Source organism: Lepidochelys kempii, chromosome 6 (assembly GCF_965140285.1).
Source record: "Lepidochelys kempii isolate rLepKem1 chromosome 6, rLepKem1.hap1, whole genome shotgun sequence".
Lineage (NCBI taxonomy): Eukaryota > Metazoa > Chordata > Testudines > Cheloniidae > Lepidochelys > Lepidochelys kempii.
In genome coordinates, this window is record NC_136385.1 from 84,724,980 (window position 1) to 84,740,620 (window position 15,641).

Here is a 15,641-nt window from a genome sequence, read left to right on the forward strand (position 1 = left end):
AATGTGGTGTGCATGAAGTTTATATTTGCCTTGATTTGCAGGTGTGCACATGTCAGATGTAGTGTTTGCATTACATTTTCTCCATTCTGTCTGACTGTGGCTTTCTTAGAACAGGCAGTGTATGGAAACTTTCATTCTTTCTTCAAAGAAACTTGGAGTGGAGGGTTTCACTATATGAAACCTATGCCAGTCATGTGCACATGTTCCCACAATCAGGAAAAAAAACTGTACTGGCAAAGGTTGGTTGTTTTTAGGGTTGCTTAGATGAGAAATGAGATGGTGATGGGTTACAACATTTTGGTTGTAGGGTAGGAACTGACGCTTCAAAAAATGCTTCCAGATTTTTTTTTTAAACCTAACATCATATACAGATAATTCCCTCAGTCAAAGAGGAGGTAGTAGGAGCAATACCCAAATGACAGGTAAGAAACAAAACAATGAAATATATTTTTTAACTCTGACTAATATGTGATATTAGCGAAAAATCATCCTCATTCTTTTGATTGGAGGGAGCAAATGGTGGCAGGTGTGTGTGTCTACAGCTGTTTATTTAAAGGGGTGGTGGGTAGGAAACCACTATGGGTTTTATCACTCTGATTCACATTCCAGTCAAGATACAAGTTATATAGCATGATTTTTTAACCTTCTATTATTTTCCTTATACTATCTGTAATTCGTCAACAAAACTATTGAACAAGGTGTGGCTAGATAAAACTGATGTATTTTTCTTGTTTGGCAAGAACTCCTTTCTTCCGCCATTGATCTGCCTTCCAATAAGGAATTTTATTGCAGTTCCCTCAGTCAGTTTAGAGTGGAAATGATTGATTACATTCCCTTCATGTTTGTTTTCCTTCTGACCTGTTTGTTGTTTTCCCATTTCACTTTCAGCTTATGGACTGTGCAGAGATGGGTGCCTCGCCATCTATATTGAACGCACATGCTTTGAGTTGCCTGCTGATTTCCTAACACATCTCTGTGACTTGGGAAGCTGGAAATTTTTGTGTTCAGTATCAAATTGGTAGCCATTTGGCATAAACTAATGAAGTGGAGGGGATAAGGTGAATCCTTCATATATTGTATGTGAAACTGGCCTACAATATATAAATGTATAGTGTATAAAAAAGTCCGAAATCCAGAATCAATTGGATATAGAAGAATAAATTAAAGATAACTAGGGTTAGCTTCCATAATGAATATATATTTAATTATAGCCAAGAGATATATTTATCTATTCCTCCATTTAGGAAGATTATCTCCCCATTGGGCAGTGAAGGCCACAAGGACAGTAGGAATTGGATCTCTTAGAGAGAAAGAAGGATCTAGGTTTGTATTTATAAGGCCCTTTCTTCCTCCTAGGCAGTCTGAATTATCAAGCCTGATTTTAAACTACATGAAATTGCCTATTTTTCTCCCTTTATTTTGAATGAAAGTGGAATTAGTTTTAGTGAAATGTGACCGATTGATGGCATTGGAGACTGACAGTCTCTCTTCTCTAACAGAACAGACACAGGATAGGTAGAACCAATGTCATTCCAACCTCTACTCTGTAGACTTTGGAGTGGATCAACTTTAGCTTACAAATAATAATAATTAATAGAAACAGGAAGCTTACATTAGTAAAAAGTTTTATTAGCCATGATATAATGCATTGGCAAGATGATAAATTTACTCAAATTCATGTCTGTTACAGACTAGAGGTGTTGGCCTCACAGTTTTACAGAGTGAACAGAGGAGAGAGTATGTGGCTTCCAGAGTAGTTCCTCATCATATGTCGTCGTGCTCCTGCCCATGAACCAAAAGTCACAGATGTGCAAACAACCCTCTCAGTCTGCCCAGTAATTAACATATAAAAGCAAGTCATAAAACTGGAGAATTTCAAATCCGATTTGAAATAAAATTGCAATTGATGTTTCTAGGATGTTATTGCATGCCTTAGGGGAGAAGAATGTATGGTTTTTCAGGTTCTGTGTCCCTTTGAACCAGCTGAAATGGCAAACTCAATGGTAGGGTTTCTGTTCATTGGTCCATTGGGAAGAGGAATGACCAAAACCCTTTGTAGAAATGTGGCTCTATCAGAACTCACCAAACAGGAGCAAATCACATTTGTCCATACAATTTACGTTCAAAGGTGTTTTTGAACTTACCCACTAGTGTAACCACTGGATCTCCCTTATACTTATGCAAATCCAGTTTGGAATGCATCCAGTCAAATACTGTCATTTTCACATCTTTTAGTCTGTTCATTACACTTCACTCTATCCTCCAGTCTTTCTCACTGATGCGAGTCAGCAAGGCAGCCTTTTTTGGCAGCTTCTTGTGGGCACTTTTGCAGAAGTTAGCTGGTATTTTTTTTTTTTTTTTATTATTAAAGTCAGGTTTGTTGTGTGAGATTCTTGCACGTTGATTCAGACATCCACATGGATTTGTCATGTCATATGCTGTCCCATACATGCATTCCAGTTTTCCGCAGTGCAGTTTTTGTATGATTGCACTAAAGAAAATCCTTATAGGTTTAGGTCAATTTAAATAGTGGACAGATCTATAATTCTCATTGGTGTGACTATATAACTTTTTTTTTGTTTTCATCAAGATATAATTCATATACTAAATTTTTTTTTCTGTTGTCAGATATAGCGCAGCTGGCGGTTGAAGAACGCAGATAATCACCCAGGGTTATCTAATTTTTGGACACACTTAGTATTTCAGTGTGAGTCTTCTGTCCACAGCAGACATTATAAATATAATTTGTAGATCCAAATATAGTACAGGTTAATGCATGAATGGCTCAGAACTTTTTCAATATAGATTTAAATGTGAGTATCTCTTTGATGGTGCATGCAGATTGATTTAACACATATTTCAGGGACTGGTTGAAGTGCTTATATATTCAGTCAGACTTCTATGAACATTTTTATTCCTGGAAAATCGTATCTATGTATTGGAAAAAGCAGCACAGTATACTGTATTTACTATCCGAGGTACTCTCTGGGCTTCGCCAACAGAGGCGTAAATATATGATAAGTACTAGATCAGCTGTGATGGCTACATTTGTAGACCAAGTATTACGAACAGGAAGATACAACAAGGGTACTCGCAAAAAGAAAAGGAGTACTTGTGGCACCTTAGAGACTAACAAATCTATTTGAGCATAAGCTTTCATGAGCTACAGCTCACTTCATCGGATGCATTCAGGGTACTGTTGGTCTGACAGTAACAAAAGGTGAGAGACACCCATATGATTAATGGTACTGTATCCTCTTCTCTAGTTATTTCCTCAGAGGGTGACAAAATAAATGCTTTAAAACATATCAACTATAGGATGGTGTTTGGAGGTAACTAAAGCTGCACCTTAGTGCCGTGTCTTCTTTTACAAATAAAACGTATGCTCTTCTGTGGAAATTAGACCTCCTTTACCACATTTTCATCCCTTGGCTTAAAAGTTTCCCAGAAGTGGTGCTTTTTTTAAAAAAAAAAAATGATTGTCCATCAAAGGAGAACATTCAGATTTTGATTTAATCTGTAGATAATCAGGCAAGTGAGCATTCAAGGCTGTATGACTGGTGGAGTGTGACAGGGCAGAAAGAGGCAAGAGCTGATAACTCAGAAAAGGGAGAAGTATGCAGAGTCTCCGAGGCCGTGACTATTTTGATTTATATAATAAAAAAGATGTTTGTACAAAGGCTCTGGGTGCCCTAATACTTAATTAATATCACAACATAATCCTCACAGTATAAAAATGGTCATTCAGACAGGAACTCAACCAATTAGCCTCCTACAAAAAAAAAAGCTCCTTTCTTCCCCATTATCATTTTAGGAACATACTCTCAGCCATCTCCCAAAATCCTGCCAAATACATTTCTTTTTTTAATGTACCCATAGTGTCACCACATTTGGGCTATTTTGGATCAAGGGGGAGCAAGTTCCAGTGTCTAGGAGACCTCACAGTAAATGGCCTGCTAGCAGCCTCCTTTCCTTTAACAAGAAAGGATCTACCTTGAGAGCCTCTGCGGATTGTTGCTGTGGCAGTATGGAACAGGGAGAGTGGCAGTCTCTCAAGCAGGCAGTTCTGAGGTTGTTAAGGGCTTTATAGGTCATAGTTAACACCGTAAACTCTACTTTGGGATGCATGCTAATTGTCTACTCATTTCGGAGTACTGTTGTCCTATGCTCCCAGGATGTTGTCTCCACTCAGTAAGCAAGCTGCTTTATTCTACATCAGCTTCAGCCTCTGAATGTATTGAGGCTTTGCACCATGCAGAAGGCATTGCAATAGTCTAATTTTGAAGTAACAAGGCCTTGGGTAATGTTGTCAAGATCTGTATCCAAAAGGAAAGGTCACAACTGTCTAGCCAGACACAGATGTTAAAAAGTGGACTGGGTTACTGCTGTAATATTATCATCCAGCAGCAGCTTGGGTTTTAGAACTGCCCCTAAATTGTAAACCCTAATAACTAATGGTGAATGCCCCCCCTCAATTAAAGGGACTCCTGTTGTGCCCCATCTCCTCTTGCTGCTTTCCCCAACCCACCTCCTTCACCTCAATCTGGTGTGGGTTGAGCTTCAGACAACTCCCTCTCCTGCATGACCCAATCGCAACTGGATATGGGCTGAGGTGTGGAACTGCAGTCAGAGTTGGATGAGATAGAGATCTACACCTGAGTGCCATCAGCATACTGAAAATACTGCTCCCTATGCCTCCTTTGACAGCTCCATATATATGTTGAACAGGAGGGTTGACAGCATGGTACCCTGTGGCACAGGACATCTAAGAGCTCTTCAGGAATAGGAGCAAATGATAGCTATTATCCACTGAGATCTCTCCAAGAGAAAAGAATGAAGATACTGAAGGGAAGCCCTGTTCATTCCCACCAGTGTCCTCAGGTGAGTTAACAACACTTCATGATCAAAGGCATCTTGTAGACCTAATAATATCGGCATGGACACCTGATCTTCATCCACCACCAGTCAATGCAGTCCCTGTGCCCTGGCCAGGTCTATACCCAGATTGACAAGAGTCAAGGAGATCAAAGGAATCTAGGTACTGAGAGAATTCTCACTACAGCCTTCTCTCCACAATCTTACCCAAGAGGGAATACGTGACACTGGCCAAGAATTAACTAGAGTGTCAACATCAAACAATGACTTTCTGAGCAAAGTCACAACTAACGGTGAAACACTGGTGCTTCCTTCAAAACAATAGGCAGCCTGCTCTCTAACAGAAGTATTGACAGTCTCCACAAGTCGAGGACCAAGAACTTTTCCACTCACCTTCAGAAAACAGGAAGGACATGGATCCAAAGTACAGGTTGCGGGACTGAGTTTTCTCCACACCTCCAGTACCTCAGTGAGCATCACCAGCTGAAACTCTAGCACAGAAAATAAGGCCCTTGGTTCCTTCCAGACCTTGCACTGTCACCACAGAAGCGAACAGCTCATCCCGAATAGGATCAAATTTATCTGAAAAATAACAAGCCATTTCATCACAATGGGAGCAGCTCAAAGCAGTTATAGAGTGGAGGCAGCACAGATTCTTCAGTTTATCTACAATCTGGAAATCTTGTCTAAAAGAATCTTGTTCTTTTAGTGGAAAAGGGGGATTCAAAGCTGGAGGAAAGTGTGAGACATGGTCAGATCAAGCCGTCTGTCATTGCACTGCGGTCTGCATGTGACTCTGTAATGGGGGCACTCACCTCTTGAGCGCCACCTGCTGATGCATGCAGTACTGCAGGCCTTTCACGCACTTGGCACCCCTGATAGATTGTTGAGCTCACTTGACAGGTCTTCAGTGGCCCAGTCACACAATCAAAATGAACCCTTTCTGGGGTAGCAAAAGAGTTCTTACTAGGGCCTTCAGTCCTTTAAATTCAATCCTTCACTCGGGTTTCCCAATAAACCTTGGGGTTTATACCACTTTCCTGGTTGGGGGAACCCTGAGTAGTGGGCTGGGATCCTGTAAACAGTAGCCGCATACTGCTTACTTCAGTCTTCTGTCGTTATTTCCTTGGTCCCTTTACCTCAGGTTTTCTCTCAGCTTAGGCAAATGCAGCCACAAACAAACTCTGGTTATCCCTTGAGCTCCTTTGGCCAGAGAGGAGCTCTGTGCTTTGCTCTTTTTGTCCCAACTACAAACTGACCTACTAAGGCCCTGCAGCTCCTTTTATCTGAGCCTGCTGGGCTTCCATGAATCTCTCTAGCCACTCTTTTCCTGGGGCAGGGTGTAGTAGGACTGCGGGGTCACCAGCTCGGGGCCACAAAGGCCAGGTACACCCCATCACAGATCCCTTCCAAGAACACCATGTCACTCTGTATCTGCAGAAGGAGATGCTACAGAGATACCTTGTATCTCATTGTCCAGAGCACTACATTTACAGCACTCCTGGGCAGATAATTACCATTACTCATGTTCCTTTATCATATTAAGTAGTATTTCTAGGTTGCCAAGAATTTGGCTGTACACAAGGCCCATTCCATAACCTCTTGTGACCTGCACTCCTCCCGATAAATTCTGAATAGTTCCAATGTATGCAGATACTTTTTTTATAAAAAAGTGGAATAGTTCCTTCAATGCTTTTAACTTCCTGTGTAAGATTAGCTCCCTAGTCAGAAGTCAGTGTTAATGTGATGTATATTAACAGTGATCAAACTGCATGTCTGGAGTTGAATGGAATGCAAATAACACTGACACGCTACTGTTATTTCATTTTATGCATGTTAAATATTAAAATGATGATAGAATAGTTTGTATTAGTACAACCCACATCAGTGGTTTTGCAACCAATATATTTCCAAATTACTTAAATAAAAACAAGTAGATTAGTCACTTACATGTATCCAGGCTGAACTTAGAAGTCTGTAGTATACTCAAGGCACAGAAATTATTCTTCTGCACAGAAATGTACACAAAATATGAAGAATTTCAGGACATGCCGTGATAGCATTTTGATCTGTTCAACTTCTTGTTTGTGCAATTAATCAACCTTGTGTATGGTTCACTCTGAAAGGCAACTATTTAAAAATTGCACATTTTTCTTCAAGAGACCTCCTGCATGTATGAATTCAGACATATTTGATTACTTTAGGGATCAAGTAATGTTTTACTATTGTTGGCTGCTATTAACCCTGGAGAGCCAACACAGCAAAAAAGTAGAGAGCTGGATTCTTTCTTGTGCATCAGTAGAACTATTTACTTCAGTTACACCTGTGTGACAATTTTGAAAGGAGTGGACTTGCACATGTGTCCCTTAGAGCCTAAATTGGCCTATACAAGTTCTATTACTAGTGGTTAAGTATTAAAAAACAAAAAACCCATCTGAAGTCTCAGATCCCAGGGTGAGTTTGCTGTGCTGACAATTTAAACAAAAAACATACCAACCAAACGAAAAACTTTCAAAAAGACCATGTTTAATGTGAAGGTAGAGACACAATTGCCCACAGTGACATTTTTAAAGAAACAAGGTGGGTGAGGTAGTATCTTTCATTAGGCCAGCTTCTGTTGGTGAGAGCGACAAGCTCTCAAATTACACAGAGCTCTTCTTCAGGATTTAGAGAGTCACTTTTGAGGGTTAGACTTAATGTTCCATGGGTCAGTATTTTATAAAGGGTTAAATGATTGATAGATATTGTAGTAAATTGTTATATATTCTTATAGAATCCAGTGAGTCAGTAGGTAGGTTATATCCATAGCTTATAACCATCTACAACACATACTACTCACATCTGTAACATGCTTATAGCATCTATTAATCATTTCTTAACCCTTTATAAACCTTTTATAAATGGAACCAGAATACAAACTGTTACCCCTGTAAGAGCAGAACTGCACTTATACTGTAATAGTCAGCTATGTTCAGCTAAACCCTTTCAGAAATAAAGTTATTGAAAATGGTTCAGATTCTCCTTGAATAAAAAGAAAATAAATACTAAATACTTATTTTTATTGCAGGCACTGTTGATATGCAGTACTTGCTGGAGACCTCATTGACTTTACATTTTGATACAAGAAATTTTAAATTAGGAGAAGGTCTGTCTCATTTTAATTTGGAAGAGAATGGGATAGAAATACTGAGGACACTGTTAAGTAGTTTGGGCCATAGGGAATCATTTTAGCATCAGATGAGAAAACTCACCAAATTATCATAATTTATGTAGATTTTTGGGAAAAAAAACTGTTCTTTTCTCTGAGCTACTATTTTGAAATTATGCAAGATTTTTGTGCTGTTACTATATCTATATGGTCAGTAGAGGGAGCACAAGTTCTCACTCCCTTCCCAAAGATGTACTGTCCTTGGTGATGATGCCAATAGAGGTAGATAAACTAAAGAGATTTATATTGCTTTCTGCTCCTGAAGAAACAAGAACAACTCAGTGCTCGCAAAGGGAAAAGAACAAAACTAGTTGGGAAAGAAATGTTATGGTCAGTGGCCCAGATCATGTGTTTTGAAGGTCAAAGGGGATGTGGAAGAGAAAATGTCACTGCCCACCCTCCCACCCTTAACCCATTGGTAGCATAAGATCTCCTCCTAAGGTCGTTTGGATTATACCCAAACCTGTGTTGATCGTGGGATATATGGACAGCTAGGGCTTTCCATGTAGGGACCTTGGTCCCACACCAGCTCTGGCACCATATTTGACCTAAAATCTGACAGTGTGTCTACATTGGCACTACACTATCAGAAGCTCCCTGATTGCAGCTCCCATCAAGACTCCTTTGGTCAAGGCTCTGCAGAAAAGACAATATACTCCTGAGCTGCAATATCTTCCTCGGTAAATTGTGTGGGACTGTAGGAATAATGCTCTGTTACTTCCCAGTCTCCACCTCTTCCTCCCATGCTGATCGTTGGGCCCACAGAGGTATTAGTAATGAGCCCAGGACGGGTATGGAGATAGTGTTGCAGAGGAGAGGGAACACTTACTGGGCTAATATTTTAAGAAAGTAGTAGGCAATGGAGAGCAAACAAAAATGTAATGTTAGAAATAAATACTTGATACTTCTATACTTTGGTCTAAACATGGCAAGTGAATAACAATTTCTGTGATTTGATGTGGATGAGGACGTTTTGAAGTACATAACGAGAGTCACATCACTCTAAAATATAGGAGGCCCTGGAATCAGATTGTTGATATTGGCAATGCTTTGTTTACTCCTCTTATTAATTTTGGGCAAAAAGGTGCAATGGGAAAATGTATAAATTGTATTTGGTAACTTCCCATTCATGGGTGCAGGATCTTTGCTTTACCACACATGTTAAACTAGTTTGTAAGAAATGGGAATTTGCGATATTTAACAGATCATTTTTAGGGTTTCCTTGCTCCCCCTCAGCTGGACTACTTCACTTTCTTCACATTTATTAATTTGAATTGTTGGCTGCGGTTGGCTGAATACTCCATTAAAATGTTCTCACCATGATTCCTTTTGTGGTGTTTACAATCTTCCATCTTTTGCTTTTATGGTATCACTGTAACTCTGTGAAACCATAATGACAATTGCTTACACACCAAAAACAGTTTCTTAGAGTCACCTCTTTCTGATGACAGGTTTCAGAGTAACAGCCGTGTTAGTCTGTTTTCGCAAAAAGAAAAGGAGTACTTGTGGCACCTTAGAGACAAACCAATTTATTTGAGCATAAGCTTTCGTGAGCTACAGTTGCATCCGATGAAGTGAGCTGTAGCTCACGAAAGCTTATGCTCAAATAAATTGGTTAGTCTCTAAGGTGCCACAAGTACTCCTTTTCTCTTTTTAATGCTTCTTCTCCTTCTCTTGCTTTTTTATCCAGCTGTTTTCTCTCATCTTTGACATAACTTTTGTCTCTCTAGATACTACCCTTGCACTGTTGGTTGTTTTTCTTGCTGTGTTCCCTATGCTTGCCTCTCTTTTAAGGCTTTTCTTCCCCCTACCAGTTTCCATGTGTGGCTGTATCCACACTTCTTTTCTTCATCCTCTTGATACAAGTGAATTTCTGGCGGCTTCCAGCAAACATCTCTAAAGCAAGCCCATTGTTCCTCTATGTCGTTCAACACTGGAGGATAATTAATTTTATTGTGATTTGTAACAAAACATGTCTTGTGATTTGAGTCGGCTAATTCCCATTCCACTAGGGTTGGTGTTGTCAAGGATTATTCAACTCCGTCCATGTAAATGTCATCTTGCCTGCTTGAGTAGGGTACTGAATATGGTCTGAATGGAGTCTTCTTCATCCAGTCCAATTTTAGAAGCAGAAATAGAGAAAGCAATTAAGCAGCTAAAATATGGCAAATGACAATACATCCTGCAATGGGAGTATGCAGAAAAAGTTAGAAATAAAGAAGTTGTATCCAAAAGATGAAAGAATAGCTTGACCAAAAAAAGTGAGAAAAGCGAAAGAAGCATAAATGAGGCAACTCCAAGAAATTGTTCCAGGTGTGTAAGCAGTTATCATCATACTTCCCAAGTCGCAGTGGTGTCTGTCACAGTTCAGGGCAGTTTTATCTGTATTCCCCCTCCATGATCCAGCAAGGACACCCACTCTCAGGCTTCCACTTCTCCAGCCATCACCTTTGTTGGGCAGAGACCCGCATCTCTCTCCCCGCTTACTGAGATTTTTTCCAGGCTGCACAGTTCCCTGCCTACACTGTGTTATTCTCCAGCAAGGAAGACTGCCTAAACAGGATGCCTCTGTGCTTTGCTTACTCTTCAAAGGCTATAAATAGTGTAATTGCCACAGTTCAGTTACCACATAGTTCTTTATAAGCAAGCACATGTATTCTTATAGTAAAAATGTTAGAGAAAACATATTAAAAACAATAAAAGAACCTACACACATACTACTAAGCTTACCTGAGATTGCCCTGTGACTCCAACAAGGGCTGTGGCTGGTGAACAATCCTTTAAACCCCAGAGTTTTTCCTGTGATTACATAATAATGAGGAGTCCTTTGGTTCAGAACAAGCACACTTGTGAATCTGAGTCACTTCTTTATCCATTTTGGGTCTTTGAAGAGACTGTAAATAGGTATTCAGCAAGACAATGGGTTTTCTCCTCAAGGCACACCTTCAAAAGGATGGATCTGGATATTAATTTATAATACAGTTTGGGAAAAAGAACTTTGCCTAGAGGATTGGAAGAAAGGTAGGATCAGTAAATTATTAAAAAAAGAAGTGGTATACGATAACTTATGAGGAATAACATTATTTTCAGTACCTAGAAAAGTGTTTTGCAGTATGCTGTGGAACAGAGTCAAACTGGATATAGATGAAAAACTGTGTAATGAGCAAGCAGGCTTTAGACCAGAAAGATTGTGAGTAGATCACATATTTATCCTGAGACGATTGATTGAGAAAGGGCTTCCCTATGATAGAAGATTAGTCTTGAACTTCATAGATTTCACCAAGGCTTTTGAATGCATTCATAGAGAGTTGCTGATGAAGATCCTGCAACAAAAGAGTTTCCTATAAACAGTGTCACTGATCAAGATGCTTTATGAAGGTCAAAATGCTGTAAGAGAGAGAAAGACAGCCAATTGGTTTGATATCATCACTGGAGTGTGGTGGTATTAGTGATTTTGTATATCTTGGGAGCACAGTTAGTGCTGAGTGCCAACTCTATAAGGAGGCGTAAGCAAAAATGTGGACGATAAGTAGAGCTTTTTTTGTGACGGGCAAATATTTGGAAAAACAGGGAGACTCACACAAGAAGCAAGATACAATTGTACAATGTTATTATGATACCAGTATTGTTATATGATTTTGAAACTGGGCAAATAGCAGAAGCCCATAGCAGAAAACTTGATGCATTCCAACATAGACGCTTGCTGAGAATACTTGGTGTCCATTGGTGGAATAAATAGTAACTAATGCTGATGTAAAGACAATGATTTGAGAAAAAAGGCTGAAGTGCTTTGGGCATATTGTACAGATGTAAAAAAACCCGTATTTCTAGACAAAAAGCCAAACATACATATTCGTACTCATGCAAGTAGTCTTGTTCACATGAGAAACCTAAAGCACTCAAAGGAACTATTCCTAGTGTAGCAGTTGCAGGCTCATGCCCATAGATCACTTGTGTCAATTGGCATAACCCTGCCACAAAGCCAGTGGGCTGGTCACTGGGTGTCTTGTCTGCCTTATTACTTGGAGATAGGCTATTGTTACGGTTAATCCAAAGGTTCTCCAACTTTTTCATACAGTGGACCACATTTTTATGAACACATTGTCTCATGGAACATCTCTCTTCCCTTCTGTGATTGCATGGGCAGCACTCCCTTTCCCTCCCAATAATGTAGCAACGACAACAATTGTTTACATAGAAAAATAATATTAGAAAGCGTATAATGTATTTTAGCTCTCTGTACCATAATTTGGGAACCTTGGGTCCAGTCATTTTATAATCTAAAACTAAACTCTTCAGCATCATTTTTATTTTTTTGCGTATATTTTAAGTATATAAAGAAGCAACTTTTTCTTCAGTGAAGTAAAATACTCCAAAATAAGCTTGGTAGTATAATTTACACTATAAGTTTTAAACCTAATTTTATGTTTTCTGTTCCCAGGGGCAGTGATTGTTTCCACTCCACAAGACATTGCTTTACTGGATGCACGCAAAGGAGCTGAGATGTTTCGAAAAGTCCATGTGCCTGTAAGCATTTAGAAAGAAATATATTCTTCCAAAAGGTGAAACATTTCTAAATTGTGGAGACAGGTGAATTTTTTAAATGAACTACTGAATTTCAGGTTTCAGAGGGGTGGCTGTGTTAGTCTGTATCAGCAAAAATGAGGAGTCCTTGTGGCACCTTAGAGACTAACACATTTATTTGGGTGTCATAAATATAAAGGAAAAGGTAACCACCTTTCCGTATACAGTGCTATAAAATCCCTCCTGGCCAGAGGCAAAACTCTTTCACCTGTAAAGGGTTAAGAAGCTAAGATAACCTCACTGGCACCTGACCCAAAATGACCAATGAGGGGACAAGATACTTTCAAATCTGGAGCAGACTGGGACAGGGACAAAGGGTTCTGTCTGTCTGTGTGATGTTTTTGCCGGGAACAGATCAGAAATGCAAGCCTTCCAACTCCTGTTAATTTAGTAAGTAATCTAGCTACCCTAGAGTTCAGAGTGGTGAAGGAACGTTGACAATGGGCTATAACCCACTTCATCAGATGCATGGAGTGAAAAAAAGTGGGCAGGTATAAATATACAGTACATGAAAAGAAGGGAGTTGTCTTCGCAAGTTGATAACGAAGCCAATTCAATCATGGTGGATGTGGCCATTCCCATCAGTTGACAAGAAGCTGTGAGTATCAACAGAGGGAAAATTTATTTTTTGTAGTGACCCAGCCACTTCCAGTCTTTATTCAGGCCTAATTTGATGATGTCAAGTTTGCACATTAATTCCAGTTCTGCAGTTTCTCGTTGAAGTCCGTTTTTGAAGTTTTTTTTGTTGAAGAATGGCCACTTTTAAGTCTGTTGTTGAGTGTCCAGGGAGACTGAAGTGCTCTCCTACTGGTTTTTGAATGTTACAATTCTTGATGTCTGATTTGTGTCCAGTGCCCCTCTGCCATGTACATTGGCCAAACCGGAGAGTCTCTACTCAAATGAATAAATGGATACATCCACCATGATTGAATTGGCCTCATTAGCACTACAAAAAGTAATTTTCCCTGTGTTGACATTCCCCCCTTCTTGTCAGCTGTTGGGAATGGGCTACATCCACCCTAACTGAATTGGCTTCGTTAGCACTGACCTCCCACTTGGTAAGGCAACTCCCATCTTTTCATGTGCTGTATATTTATACCTGCCTACTTTTTTTTCACTCCGTGCATCTGATGAAGTGGGTTATGGCCCATTAAAGCTTATGCCCAAATAAATTTGTTAGTCTCTAAGGTGCCTCAAGGACTCCTCATTGTTTTTACTGAATTTCACAAATTCTGTTTCGGTAAAACACCTAAAAACTAGTATATTTCTCTAGCCTGTGATATAAAAGGCAGAAGCGTGTTTGCTTGCTTTAACAGGATGATGGAAAGAATCTGTTTTAGAATTTAATTGAGATCACAATACCACTTGATGTTCTAAAATAAAATGACCTTATAGTCCCAAATAGACTGGATTATAAATCAGCCTTCTTTGTATGTTATATATCCAATCTTTATGTGCACCATATTCCTTTGCTGGTGACTAGGTAGTGGTTTGCACAAAAAAGTTACTTTCCGTTTAGATTTTCATGTTGTTTGTTAGAGAAGAAACACCCCAAATTGGAACATGTTTTGAGGTTTGGATCTAGAGTCAAACTTGGCTCAGGAGTAGGGACCATTTCTGGAAAACTAAAATAACAAAGTAGGTATACAGTGCTTAAGACAACATTTCAGGTGGTTAGCCTTGTCATGGGGTTTTCTCACTATTGAGCACCTCTTTTTGGCTGTGTCCATAGATTAAGCTCCAGTCAGGTCTGATACCGTTCCTTTCGGCAGCTGTTCTCAACAAATCCCCTCTTGTTCTCTGGGATTCGGAGTGCTCCCTCTTCTAAATGAGCTGCATGTCCAGCTTATCGAGAAAAGCTGGATGAGCACAAGTCCATGGGGCCAGATGCAGTGCATCCGAGGGGCTGAGGGAGATGGCTGATGTGATTGCAGAGCCATTGGCCATTATCTTTGAAAACTCGTGCTGATCCAGGGAGGTCCCAGACAATTTGAAAAAGGCAAATATAGTGCTCATCTTTAATAAAGGGAAGAAGGAGAATCTGGGGAACTACAGACTGGTCAGCCTCACCTCAGTCTCTGGAAAAATCATGGAGCAGGTCCTCAAGGAATTCATTTTGAAGCACTTGGAGGAGAGGGAAGTGATCAGGAATAGTCAACATGGATTCACCAAGGGCAAATCATACTTGACTAACCTGATTGCCTTCTATGATGAGATAACTGACTTTGTGGATATAGGGAAAGCGGTGGATGTGATATATCTTGACCTCTTAGCAAAGCTTATGATTCGGTCTCCCACAGTATTCTTGCCAGCAAGTTAAAGAAGTATGGGCTGGATGAATGGACTATAAGGTGGATAGAAAGCTGGCTAGATCACCAGGCTCAACAGGTAGTGATCAACTGCTCGATGCCTAGTTGGCAGCCGGTATCAAGCAGAGTGTCCTAGGGGTCGGTCCTGAGCCCAGTTTTGTTCAATGTCTTCATTAATGATCTGGATGATGGGATAGATTGCACCCTCAGCAAGTTTGCAGATGACACTAAGCTGGGGGGAGAGGTGGATAAGCTGGAAGGTAGGGATAGGATCGAGAGTGACCTAGACAAATTGGAGGATTGGGCAAAAGAAATCTGGTGAGGTTCAACAAGGACAAGTGCAGAGTCCTGCACTTAGTACGGAAGAAACCCAGGCACTGCTACAGGCTGGGGACCAACTGGCTAAGCGGCAGTTCTGCAGAAAAGGACCTGGGTATTACAGTGGATGAGAAGCTGGATATGAGTCAACAGTATGCCCCTGGTGCCAAGGCTAATGGCATATTGGGCTACAACATTAGTACGAGCATTGCCAGCAGATTGAGGGAAGTGATTATTCCCCTCTATATGGCACTGGTGAGGCCATATCTGGAGTATTGCATCCCCCACTACAGGAAGGATGTGGACAAATTGGAGAGAGTCCAGTGGAGGGCAACGAAAATGATTAG

At 40.1% G+C, this 15,641-nt stretch overlaps 1 protein-coding gene across 4 annotated transcripts in view; it reads left to right on the forward strand.

The window, feature by feature from the left end:
- The window catches only part of NUBPL (NUBP iron-sulfur cluster assembly factor, mitochondrial), a 152,257-nt gene that overhangs the window by 96,724 nt on the left and 39,892 nt on the right, over positions 1–15,641 (forward strand). For all 4 annotated transcript variants that reach the window (XM_073348974.2, XM_073348972.2, XM_073348971.2 and 1 more), the window contains one exon: positions 12,525–12,610. In XM_073348974.2, coding sequence (XP_073205075.1) covers positions 12,525–12,610 — 86 coding nt within the window. The remainder of the gene's footprint in view (positions 1–12,524; positions 12,611–15,641) is intronic.